We start from the raw sequence: 13492 nt of genomic DNA, 5'->3' as shown, positions 1-13492 counted from the left end.
TTCAGCAGGGAGTCTGCCTCTTCCTCTTTCTCCTCTGTCCCTCCCCCCACTCATGCTCTCTCTCTCTCTTTCTCTCAAATAGATAAATAAGATCTTTAAAAAATCATGATCTTTAAATATTTGATGACCCACTACTTTGACGAATTAAAACCATTTGTATGGTTCCGGTGGAGTAATTTAGAACAAATTCTAAGCTACAAACAAATTTTCTTTTAACATATCACCCATCCAGGGCCTTGACTGGGAGTTGGTGTGTTCTGACTCCATGGAAACATTTAAGCATGAGTTAGCCAGCTTTTTAGAAGGAAATTATGAAGAGAATTCAAGGAACTTTTAGGTGGGTCAGACTGGACATTTTTTGTCCCTCTCAAGCCTGAGTCTATGCTTTTTAGGAGCAAGTGTTGGTAGAAGATCATGAAATCTATGCTGTTGGGCTAAGGGGTCATGTGGTGTCTCAGAATTCTCATGATATTTTCTCTATACCTTTGTTTGGTCTACTTTCTTGTACACATATATGTGTGTTTTGCCTTCTCGGTTAGATGCCCTGGACCCACAACTCATATACAATCCGAAGTGTCTGGCACGGAGATTTATTCATAGAAGGCACTGCGAAAATATTCGTGGATTAATGAATATACAAATACACAAATTGATATGCAAATATGAGAATCCTCGATTTCTGCCCTTCCCCTCAATCTGTTTTTCTCTATGTATATGTACCTCATACTGGTTAATGGCAGCATCCGTTACCCATTTGCTCAAGCCAGAAATCTGGTTGTCTTTCTTTTTCTGTTACACCCCACTTTCTATCCACCAGCAGCTTGTGACCCCGCTTTACTTTTAAGCTATATCACATTTTGATGACTTCTGACCATCTCTAACACTATCACTAATCTAGACCAGGGGTCAGCAAACTATGGCCCCGTGGGCCAAATCTAGCCTGCAGCCTGTTTCTGTAAATAAAGTTTTAATAAAACCTTGTCGCACTCCTTATTTTTACATGTCACCACTTGCTGTTTTGGGCCTGAATTGGCTGAGTGGATGGCAGAGCTGTGATGGGAACCCTGTGGCCCGCAGTCTATTTCCTATATGCCCTTTAAAGAAAAAGTTTGCTGATGGGGGGTCGTCAAGTTTTCTACCACATATTCTTTTGTTGTTTTGTTTTGCAGCCCTTTAGAAATGTAAAAACAGTTATTAGCTCACTGGCTCTCTACAGGCCACAGGCAGGAGTTGGCCTACAGGCTCTACGTTGCCAACCCTGTTCTAAACAAATGATCCTTTTGAAGCAAGCATCAAATCCTAACACTTCCTGTTAAAATCTATAAAGACCTCTCTTTACACTTAAAATTCAAACGTCTTAGCATGGCCAGGACAGCCCTTGGGCTCCAATACTGCTTACCTCTCCGAATCCATCTCGTACCACGTGCTCCATCTGACTGCCTGAGCTCTGTCTGCTTTTGCCTCTGGCAGGACCTCAGACTTGCCAAGTGTACTCCTGCCTCAGGGCCTTTGCACTCATCATTTGTCTGCTAAGAGTACTTGTATACAGATCTCAGGATTTGCTCTTCTGGTTCAGGTCAGAGGGGTTTACTTGACTCTCCCACTAAAATAGCTCCCCGTTGGTCCCCCAGTCATTCTTTATTTCTTTACTTTGTATGATTTCTTCAGGACACTGATGTGAAACTAAATTATTTATTTTGTGCTTACTTGGCTATTGTCTTTCTACTCCATTAGAATGTAATCACTCTGAGGACCGGCACTTTGTGCATGCGGCTCATGGTGACAGTGCCAGCTCCTACTGGTGCCCCGCACCTAGTAGGTAGTTAATCAATATTTGTTGAATGGACGATTGACTAGTTCTATGTAGTGAATATTCTTTCCCCTTGTCAACTGATTAGGTTCCTGGAATAAGCGTTTACACTCACCCCCGCTACTGAAAATACTGTGTGCTGGTGTTTTCTTTCATCTGCTGTTCATATGTATCTCCAACAGCCAATGGGCATCTTTTCCATCCTCGAAGAGGAATGTGTGTTTCCTCAGGCTACAGATGTAACTTTCAAGACCAAACTTTTTGACAACCATTTTGGGAAGTCGGCATATTTCCAGAAGCCCAAGTCTGGTAATAAGAGATATGAAGCTCACTTTGAGCTTGTCCATTATGCAGGAGTGGTAAGTTACCTCTAGACCCTCAGCCCTGAATTTTCCTATCTCTGTTTCAAATGCATTCAAAGTCCCTAGATGATATATAAGTAAAGTTTAGCTTAAATGAAGAGATGAACAAAAAAAAAAAAAAAAAAAAAAAAACTCGGTTCCAGAAAAAAAGTTGGCATAGCCTTTTAACACTTAGGAAATGAAATACCCATACTATAATAGTATTCCATGTGCACAAAGGTTAGAAATCTCAAAATAGACTCTGTCATCCCAGCTCAAAGTAAGTCAGCTTCAGAAAGTCATGGAGATCATCAAAGTCATAGGTTTTTCCATATTTGTCCTTTCTTTTAACTTTACATGGTGTGAATGAGTGATTTCAAGTGATCTTTTTATTGAAGTCTTTTTTTTTTTTTTAATTCTCTCATAAAGAAATAGTCACTGTGAGGTAATGGCCTCCAGACTATGGCCCTCAAAGGTTTCTAATGACTTTCCGTGCCTCTTCTCATTTCCCCACTGGTGTGTGTGTGTTGCCCCTTTTTTTCTGCTCTTCTGCTTCTTGTCAGTGATTCCAGATGAAACAGAGAATTGATAAAGGATAAAATAATACTTCATCCTAAAAATGACCTGCCAACTGTATATAGATGTGCTTGTAATTGTCTTCTTTCATATCCTTGAATATTAATTATAATGATATTTACAGTAAAATATCATTACAATTGCTAATTTTTTTGAATGTTCAGTGTGTGTCAAGACAATTGGATTATTTCATCTGTTCTGGCCTATGAAGGAGAGCTGATGTGAATTGTTTCTACGGGAAATGCCATGTAATTCTTCCTCCCTCTCCTTCCCTAGCTATCCCTCGCCCTTCCCTCCCCTTCTCTTCCTTTCCACAATGTAAAATGGTAAAGTCTAAAGAATCTCTTCGGGTGACACAATGGACTCCTGGAGTATTATTCACTACTGTTACCTCAAACCAATTTAAAGTTAAAGGACCCATACAATTTATGATTTTTTTTTTAAGTAATGCACAATTTGCTATGTTAATTTATGCATTCTCTTCTTTTGTTACCTGAACTGCATGCCTTTCTAAAGGTGCCTTATAACATTAGTGGCTGGCTTGAAAAGAACAAAGACCTTCTTAATGAAACAGTGGTGGCTGTATTTCAGAAGTCGTCAAATAGACTCCTGGCAAACCTTTTTGAAAATCACATCGGTACTGACAGTGGTGAGTTGAACAGTCTTCCCTAATTTTTTTAGCCTCAGAATGGAACCCATGGCTGCCTCAGCACTTAACAAAAACCCTTGCCTCTTTCCTGTGATATCTGTGTCTGCTCCCTGTGGTCTGAGTCATCCCCTCTTATTAGCCTTTCTGTCCTCAGGCTGGCGGTTCTTCAGGGAAATGGTGCTCGAAGATAGACGTAGTTCAAGGAGCCTGCTCTGGTCTGCTTTTAGCTTCTACTCAACCCCGCTGCAAAGAGGGAGCAGCAAACCATATTCTGATAAATGATTTTGGGGAAATAACAAGCCTCTTTAATCCACATTCCCCAAGTATCTTGGATTTCTCCTTCACAGTGCTTTTGTGTTCTAGTAACTTGGGGTTATGATAAGCTGCATGAGGGCAGGGATTATGCCTGATTTGTTTAATTGTAGCCTCAAGCATGTAGCAAATACCCGTTTAGCAGGCACGCCATAAATATTTATTGACCAACAAAGAACTAATCATACTTAGTAGTTTGTAATTTACAAAGCAATTTTAGATGTATTATCTTGGTCCCTGACATGACCCTTTCAGATACAGATAGAGGGAAATGTCTTCTCATCTTACAGGAGCAAATACGGAAGAGTTAAGGACCATCCCCAGTTTCACAAATCTACTGTTAAAAGATAAACTGAAGCATGTTAAAAATTTTAAGCATTTATTTGAGCAAAAATGGATTCAAATGGGGCAGTGGCAAACCCTCAGTGTTTAAGACTGCTCCACTGACAGCAGCTCAGGGAGATTCTTTATAGAGAAAAGGCGGAAGCCAAGTGAGGAGGTTATTGATTGGTTGTAGTTTAAAGCCTACTTGACTGTGATTGGTTGTCCTTAGTGTTTTGATTTTATAACCCTGGGATGTTTACAGGCTTAGATTTTGGCTTACTAGTATAGGCCACTATGGAATTAGAGCCACATCATTCTAACGGCCTCCTTGTTTAATTAATTTAACCGTAGTAAATGCAAAGGCAAGATAGGAAGCAGGACTCTGCTTCCTGGCTTGGTGCCTATACCACTCTCACTGTCTTCCATAAACAAAACAGAGAGATGTGCTGGCTACATGTGTTTAGGACATAATTCAGATTTCTACACCACAATACAAAGGATTTGAAGATACTGAGCCCATGTGGCTAACATCAGCCTCACCACCGGACTAATGCTAGCTACAGAGGGAAGCTCTCCATGATTCATAACAAAAGTCACAGACTGGCAGCCTTGGGACCGAACCTGGCCTTCAGACATGTTTTGTGTGGTCCAAACAGGTTTAAAAAAATCAGAAGTTTCCACATATACATTTGGATTTTCTTTTTCTTTCAAAAAGTGGAAAACATGAGGAAATAGCAAATCTGGCCAGCCTGGGTTCAGATACCCTTGTGGCAATGGGGCAAGGTAAAGGGGTGTGTACTCTCATTTCCTAACCTCCTCACTGTCCTGTGATCTCACACTCAGCTTTAAGTTAACTCCAGGCCTCGGCAGGCTGATTTGGGGCTCCTGATTGACATGGTCAAGAAATGGAGAGAGGATTTGGCACTTCCTGGCTTCATCAGCACAGATGACATAATTCAGGAGTGGGCCTGAAATCCTGTTGGCCTCCCTCAAGAGGAGGTTGAGAAATGAAGGCTATTGTATTTGGACCCTGATCATCTTCAGGCAGTGCATTTGCCTGATTCTAATGGCTTCCAAAGCGCCCCTGAGCAGTCGGTTAGATAGTGACTCCTAAGCTTACGGCTCCCAGATGGGTCATTCTCTGATCCTAAGAGATCAGGCTGCAGTTCAGGCAGAGACGAAGACAGGAAATAATCTTCGAACTCTTCAGAGTGTCTGCTGTGTCCTTTGGAAATAGAAAATAATAATTGTCCAGAATGTCCTTTTTTTTTTTTTGGTAATTTTTCAAGCACCCCCTGAAAATACTTGCCTCCACGTTTCTCATTCATCCAAACATTAAATTACCCATAATAACCTTGTTTTCTTCTGGGGATCCAAGTACTTTAAACCAGGGTTATAATTTTTTTAAAAAAATTAAGAATGGAAGGTAGTAGTATTCTCTTTTCATAGGTGGAGAAACTAGCACTAAGAGGTCCAGTGATTGACTTAGAGGGCCTGAGGCACGTCAGGAGGACGAGAGCGATTAAGCGTTAGGACACATGCCCCAGCACAGGTGTTACTAAGGTGCAGCGTGTATTTTGTGTTGCCCGTTGACAGCTGGTCCATTTTTTCTCCAGATTACCCAGGAATTTTGCAGTTGTTATTGTTGTACGTCTTTCTGAGTTAGCACTACACAAATGGTTGTAAAACAATTCAGCTTAGCATAGACCCTTTTGCTTCAAGAAAATGGAAATAGATATCTTTTTTTTTTAACAAATTATAAAAGTGATGCATGAGTGTTGCCCAAAACACAGACAATATGAAAAAATAAAAAGAGAAACATAAAAGTTAGCTATCATTCTACATAGTGTGAAAGCAATTGCTAATACTTGGGTGTATGCTCCTCCCAACATTTTTTATGTAGGTAGTCTCTAATACAACTACACTCAGAAACACGTTTACACCCTCAGGATCATAACATACAGATTTTTATAACCTACTTTTTCTCTTAAAATAACTCCTAAAAATCTTTCCATGTCAGTTATAAGGATCTTCCTCATCATTTTAAAAGGGCACAGTATTTCATTATATACATACTTTTTCATAATTTAACTCATCAGTCTCCTATTGATAGACATTTGCTTTGATAACTTTCGTTTTTGTTTAGGTTTTTTTGTTTCATTTTTTTGTTTGTTTGGTTGGGTTTTTTTTGTGTGCAGTGACTAAACAATGTTGCAGCAAGTTATCTTTGCACAGTTGCCTGACTATTTCCTTAAGGAAGAGCACTAGAAATAGACATTTGTGTTGAGAAAAATATTTTTAAAGCTTTTCATAGATATTGCCATATTGTTTCTAGAACTTGACGAATTTATACTTTCATCAACAGGGTATGGTAATGTGACAAAAAAAGAGCTTTTTAAATGCTTTTTTCTTCTTTTTATAGCTCTACAGTTTGGGGAGAAGAAACGCAGGAGAGGAGTTTCATTCCAAATGGTTGCATCTCTGCATAAAGTAATTTTTAATTGCATCTATTCATATATTAACTGCCTCACAATCTGCATATGTTATTACTTATTTGAAATTTCACATCTTAAATAAGGGAAAAGTATCTGAAGTTAGCCAAGTGGGAAAAGTTGAAGTTTATCTTGATACTAATGGGTTTTAGTGGACACTGTTGGTGCCCCACCTAGGTCCCCCTTATCAGCCCTGCACCCATCTTCCAGCTGATGAGAATGTTGGCTTATAACAACTCACAGGTCCCAGAATGGCCACTGGCCAAATGGGAAACTAAACTATCTCCTTACTCACCCCTCCAGACTCTGACTCCTTTCTTGCCTCAAGATGGGAACCAACTGTGGTGCAATTGGTACATTTGTGCTCAGAGCTCCTGGGGATCACGTTCAGCTTTGGATCTATAGCATTGCTTTTTTTCTTCCCTACCCTATCCTGCTTCTCAAGTAAATCCCTCAAACCAGAAGCCCCAACTCAGATTCTGCTTCCAGAGAATCTGACCTTAGAAAAACTTTCCATACAGAAAACTTGAGAAACAATTTATATGTTCAAGTCGTTTGATTGCCCAGCCATAAATTATTGCTATCGAATTCAAAACAGGTAGATATGATTCACAACAGAACTGCATCTGTCAGATAAATATTGACTCGCCATAGGAAAGAAATAATGTGTGGTTCGGTAAGCAGAGAAGAATGTTGAATTCATTTATTGTTGATATGCGTCTTGGCTTTATGATTAAGTTGATAGACTTGGAGACAACTGTGAGGTAGATTGGGGGTTTTAGTGATTTGCAAAGTGATTTTGTATTTGTTATGGTCTCTATTTAAGGAAAACCTAAATAAATTGATGACTAAGCTGAAATCAACAGCGCCTCATTTTGTAAGATGCCTAAATCCCAATGTGAACAAAATGCCAGGTAAGAACTAGACTTCTTTGTAATCCACACTGGGAAATACATTTGATTCAAGCTACGTTGAATGTCTTTTTAAGAAAATTTACCAGTTCCTTTTATATAAGGGTAGATTTCAGATAGAAAAATGAAAGTAACTTAAAAGCGAGGTCTTCAGAACCTCAAGATTGCTTTTGAATTGAGATTCATGTGGACACACAGAAGGAATTCACAAAGCCAACTCAACTGGGTAACATTAGAATGCTTGATATTACCGTTTAAATTCCTCCTTGAATTTCATACTAAAACCCGGATGAGCTTCTATGCCATTGTCTACAAGGGCAAAGTATAATAAAAGGGATTAGATAATCAATGGAGGAATTAAGGCAGATGTTTCAGCATAAAGGAAATTATTTGGTCTGAATTATCTAAATTGACCATAAAGACAGTTCCTAAATCCATTTCTAATTTTTAAGAACTCCCTCTAGCCTTCCTTGCCAATACTAGTATCTTCCTTCTCCCTAATAGCACCCATCTCTTTAGTTATGTACTCCTGAGTGGTGGATAGTTTTATTTTTTTTTTTTTTTAAGATTTCTCCCCCCAGGCCCACGGCAGTTCTATTGAGATATAATTGGCATGCAGCACTACAGTGTAAATTTAAGGTATACAGCATAATGATTTCACTTATATATACCATGAAATGATTACCAAGTTTAGTTAACATCCATCATCTCACATAGGTAATTTTTTCTCCTTGTGATAAGAATTCTTAGGATTGACCCTCCTAACTTGATTATCTTGATGTTTAACTTTTCAGGTATACCATACAGCAGGGTTAACTGTAATCATCATGTTGTACATTACATCTCTAGCACTTAATTACGTATCTTGTGACTGGAAGTCTGTGCCTTGCAACTACCTTGGTCCAATTTCCCCTCCCTCCCCCACCTCCTATTTCTGAGAATCATAAATCCATGAATCGAATCTCTTTTTCTATGAGTTTGTTTGTTTGTAGATTCCACATATAAGCAAGATCATACAGTATATGTATTTCTCTGCCTGACTTGTTTCACTTAGCATAATGACCTCAAGGTCCATCCATGTTGTTGCATAGGGTGGGACGGTCTCCTTTTTTGCGGCTGAATAATATTCCATTGTGTACGCGTGCGCGCACATACATCTTTATTCATTCTTCTGTCTCTGAACACTTCGGTTGTTTGCATGTCATGGCTATTGTACTGGATACTTTTTTGGCGATTGGATGGTGGTAGGTGGGCGGTAGTGAATTATTTTTTGTTTTTAATTGCCAAAACAAATTTTTTACAGATATTAACTACCTGGATTGTTTTCCATACCTCATGGGTTTGTAGATTCTCAGACTTCTTTTTGGAAGCCTCTGACCCTCCCCCCTCTCATGTGCTCTCTCTCTCTCTCATTACAGGCTTCTATAAAACTTGGTCAGAGGCTGTCAGCTTCAAAGTTGTGTAGATGATACGCACTTATGTCTTCGGAGCACTAATCACCCTTGAAATATATAGCTAGCCAGATGCTGCTGATTCTAATTTCTGAGGTTCTGTAGTATCTTGCATTTTTATTAACCTCCTGTAATTAGGACCCCGATCTTGACAGCCTGTGACCTATTTTGGGAAAGTGTGATGCTAAACAATGATGCTGCAGTTTGGGCTTTTGCAACACAAACACTTCATGTTCATTGACGCTGTATGTTTTTGCCTCATTGTTTCTTATCAGCTGGGTTTCTGAATGCATCTAGGGACACTGCTTCCATTTGGCAAGAAATCTAATTAGCTGCCTCTATTTTGGAGCAATTCTGTTACCTATTAGAGTTGTCTCCCATTGAGTCAGCTCTGATTTCAGCAGTTGATTTTTTTTTTTTAAGTCATAAGACAAAGTCCTAAGAAAAGCTTCATGATCTAATCAAGACAGTTTTTCATATGTACTTAAAGGGAAGGAGCATGCTTGATCTTTTGGGGTCATAGACCTCCACTTGTTCCCCTTCTTACAGATCATCTGCTTCTGTCTATGAAAGGGATTGGAGTACAAGAATATGGGTATATGACCTAGAGTTTATTTCTGTGACCCTGGACATAAGCAGGGATTCATCTCATTTACATTTTTCTTATAATACTATCATAGGGCCTTTGTGTTAGAAGGAACGCTACTTGGCTTCTTCCAGAAGATTTGCTGAAAGCCAGACACCCTGGCTCCTTGGAAGGTTTTCAAAGGCTTGTCTCGGAGATTGCAGCAGCAGCTCTAGTAGGGCTTCACCTGATAAACAAGGAGGTGAAAGGAGGATGCTTACGCGACAGAACAAAACCTAGGTGCTCTCAAGATAACAAGGACAGAATGTAGGCTGGGGTGTGACTGAGTCCTTCATCAGGCAAAAGAGTAAACAAAATTTTGTGGCTGTGCTTATCATCTCCTTTGTATTCTGCCATTCTCGTAATCTCTTCCCCTTACTGCTGGGAGGTGGCAGCTCCTTTTTGTGTTCTTACGCCCCTCGCTAGCTGGTTTTCAGCCAGAGAAAGGGTGTAACACCAGCTACTTATAATCCTAGCAAAAATGTATTGTTTTTCATCTTCTAGGTGTATTTGCTTATAAACTTGACAAACCATGAATTAAAGGGTTCATTCTGTGTTAAAGGAATTTCAGGTAAATCCTATTCGGAGACTCTTGCACGATAGGATGGGTACTGTGAGTGCCATCAGGCTGGGAGTGAGTGAACTCCTGTTACCTATTATATAGAGAACACCAAATTCAAACTTTTTTTTAATCCCAAAATGCAGCAATTAGGACAAGATCTTGGGTAATAATTCTTTTGGACACAGACTGAGAGCGACCCTTTGCCTTCAGGTGTATTGGACCCTTACTTGCTTCTGCAGCAGCTGCGCTGTAATGGTGTTTTAGAAGGAGCTAGGATATGCTGTGAAGGTTTTCCGAACCAACTGCTGTATGCTGATTTTACACAAAGGTAAAAATACATCCCAGAATCTGAAGAGCCCAAGGCAGCCCGTTCTGTTGTCCTCTCTTTCTGAGTGTTTAGGCATGCATTGTTTGTTTGGTTGATGTCCTCCAGACTACAGATCGATGTGTTTTGGTGGTGGTGAGATATATGACGACAGAGTTCCATTATTACTTCCCCTTAAATCCAACATCCATGTAGCTGTAATATCCTTAAATCTCTATTAACGGATAATAGACCCACATACAGAAGATATATATACAGAAGAAAGACATGGAGGCTGAATTGAATTTCTGAAATGTTGTATGTACTTAATCGTAGCTGCCTTCCAAGCAGGCTGCCGCTGTACCAGCAAGCCTGTGAAAGAAAGGAAGCCAGCAGGGTGTGTGGCAGGAGGCAGGAGAGGCATTTCTGCTTTCTATTTTCTGAATTCCAAAAGTATAAATTATAGGTCATCAAGCAAATTTGAGCAAAGTATGGTAGAGTAGAAAGAGCACCTGTCTCAGGATTAAGAGGCATATTGGCATATTTCTAGTTCTCTGCCAGCTCAGCATCAGGGTGAAGAAATCTTGGGAGTGACATTTAATGTCTCTGCTTTTCAGTTATCTTATCTGTACGATACAGATACTTAAGCCCACCTCTTTCCCTCCCTTTACCTCCCAATCTCTCCTTCCCTTCCTGATTGAGCAGAGAATCAAACGATGTTGTCCCTGAAGTACTATGAAAAGCACAAACTATTATGCCAAACAAAGTAAGGGATAATTGCTTGTATCCTCATTATTATTGCCAGAGTTTTGTGAAAATCGGATGTATTGATAGGAGAGGTACACGTCTGTACCGCCTTTGCCTCGCTTGTTCAAATTGTTCTTTATTTGAATCATAGGACCTCTCTGACCCCCAGGGTTTATTCTTTATCTATTTTAAATTAGGTACTGCATTCTGAACCCAAGGGCATTTCCAAAGAGTAGGTTTATAAGCAGCAGAAAAGCAGCTGCGGAATTACTTGGCTCATTGGAGATAGACCATATCCAGTACCGCTTTGGAATCACTAAGGTAACCAGAAAACTAGGAAGAATGCATTTGGAGAAGAGTGGGAGGAAAGAGTGTGTATCTTAAAATACCCGTGAAAGTGCAGTGGTAAGGCATTCTACAGTTCTTGGGACCACAAATAACACAAATAGAGCTCAGCTGAAAGTGGAGACTTCAACGTTATTTGAGAGAAAACTCAATGCTTCTTAAACCTCAGTCTTGACTACATTTACATTTTTATAATTATTCATCTAAGTAAGTTTGTGCCAAGATGTAAAGTATTGAGTCAATCTTAGTGTGCTAGAAAATGCGTAGACATCAGAGCTAGAAACAGGTAAATCAATGTACTGGAATGAACTGCTTTTCTGTGTGTGAACGGATTCATCCACAAGTACTCTTTTAGGGAATTAATTGTAGAAGACTGTATGAGTAATTAAAAATGTTAGGGTTAACCCCGCTATCCCAAAAATTAATCTATAGTTAAGTTCCTTAAGTGTGGTTTGCTAAATTCTGCTTCATTTTAGATGATTTTGATATGACCAACTTATCATGGGAAACTTCTGATGAATAGATTTGGTTTTATTTGATAGTCAACATCAGGTTGTTCCTAATGACATCCAAAAAGGACCAAATCATTAGAAAGAGAATGGGAGAGTCTAGGACGAAAAGCTCACAGAAAAAGGAACTCCATAGGACATGATTGTAAAATGTTACTGGACTCCCACATTTGGAGTATCTGAGAATCTGTTTCTGGTGTTTGTTGTTTCTGCTGATTTCCACTACTGGTCCCTTGTTTCCCTGTGGACTTAGTTATTTTTGTTGTACAGCAAAATTTATAGCATGAGGCAAGAGAGCCTCCTGTCGCAACCCTGAAAGTGAGTGCTTCCTTAAAATTTGTGCCTGACGCCTCACTCACCTCATCTCAGCCATTACTAATAATTCTTGAAAAAGTATTTATGTGGATTCTTAAATGCCTAAGACAAAGTTACTTTCTCTAGATCAGAGATCAGCAACCTTTGGCCTAAGGGCCATTTCCATGGCCTATTTTTATTTTTATTTATTTTTATTTATTTATTTTTTTTTAAAGATTTTATTTATTTATTTGACAGAGAGAGACAGCCAGCTAGAGAGGGAACACAAGCAGGGGGAGTGGGAGAGGAAGAAGCAGGCTCATAGCAGAGGAGCCTGACGTGGGGCTCGATCCCATAACGCCAGGATCACGCCCTGAGCCGAAGGCAGACGCTTAACCGCTGTGCCACCCAGGCGCCCCCCATGGCCTATTTTTAATATGGCCCATTAATTTAAAATGGTTTGACATTTTAATTTTTTTTTTTTTTTTTAAGAATGGGGAAAAGGAAGAGGAGGAGAGAGGGGAGGAAGAAGAGGAGGAGGAGGAGATGAAGAAGATTCTACAGATCTATGAAAATTCTATGTGATCTGTAAAGCCCAAAAATATTTTCTATCTGGCCTTTTACAGAAAAGTTTGCAGACCCCTGTCTGGCACTTCCGAGCACTGCCTGGCTGGGTCTCTCTTAAAATTTAAACCAGTTTCCCTCGACAACCTATACATTAACAGATAAGGAGGAGAATAGTCAATGTTTTTAAGGAACCACAACCACCACAGGATTAAATAAAATATTTTTGCAAACTTTAGATTTATAAAAGCAAACTTTCTAGAATGTACATTTTACACATTGAGTAAAACTTAACAAGAAATACAACTAATCAATGAATACACCAGTTGTTCAGACAGTCATTCAGTAGACATGTAATGAATACCCATTATGAGTGGAACTAGATCTGACTTATTTCTTTTAGGTGTTTTTAAAAGCTGGCTTTCTGGAACAACTGGAAGCAATGAGAGATGAGAGACTATCTAAAGTCTTAACATTGTTCCAAGCCAGAGTACGAGGCAAACTGATGCGAATCAAGTTCCAGAGGATTCTGGAAGAAAGGTATGATATCCCTACCCTACACCCCCCACTGCCAGAGTAGTGGTGTATCTGAATCAATGTGACCTTATCTCACTGTCTTATAAATAGGTCAACATAAAAGGGCTGCCACCTCTGCTTAGGCTGGGACTTCACTTAA

At 39.5% G+C, this 13492-nt stretch overlaps 1 protein-coding gene across 1 annotated transcript in view; it reads left to right on the top strand.

The window, feature by feature from the left end:
* MYH15 (myosin heavy chain 15) overlaps nt 1-13492 on the top strand; it is a 147000-nt gene that overhangs the window by 48318 nt on the left and 85190 nt on the right. Inside the window, exons 15-21 of the mRNA XM_008706610.2 lie at nt 1993-2169; nt 3244-3376; nt 6435-6502; nt 7331-7418; nt 10264-10381; nt 11302-11425; nt 13220-13356. Of these exons, the coding sequence (XP_008704832.2) occupies nt 1993-2169; nt 3244-3376; nt 6435-6502; nt 7331-7418; nt 10264-10381; nt 11302-11425; nt 13220-13356 (845 nt within the window). The remainder of the gene's footprint in view (nt 1-1992; nt 2170-3243; nt 3377-6434; nt 6503-7330; nt 7419-10263; nt 10382-11301; nt 11426-13219; nt 13357-13492) is intronic.

This window comes from Ursus maritimus, unplaced genomic scaffold (assembly GCF_017311325.1).
Source record: "Ursus maritimus isolate PB19 unplaced genomic scaffold, ASM1731132v1 scaffold_4, whole genome shotgun sequence".
NCBI classification, from domain to species: domain Eukaryota; kingdom Metazoa; phylum Chordata; class Mammalia; order Carnivora; family Ursidae; genus Ursus; species Ursus maritimus.
Note: the sequence above shows the minus strand (reverse complement) of the source record. Positions and strands in the feature narration are given on the sequence as shown.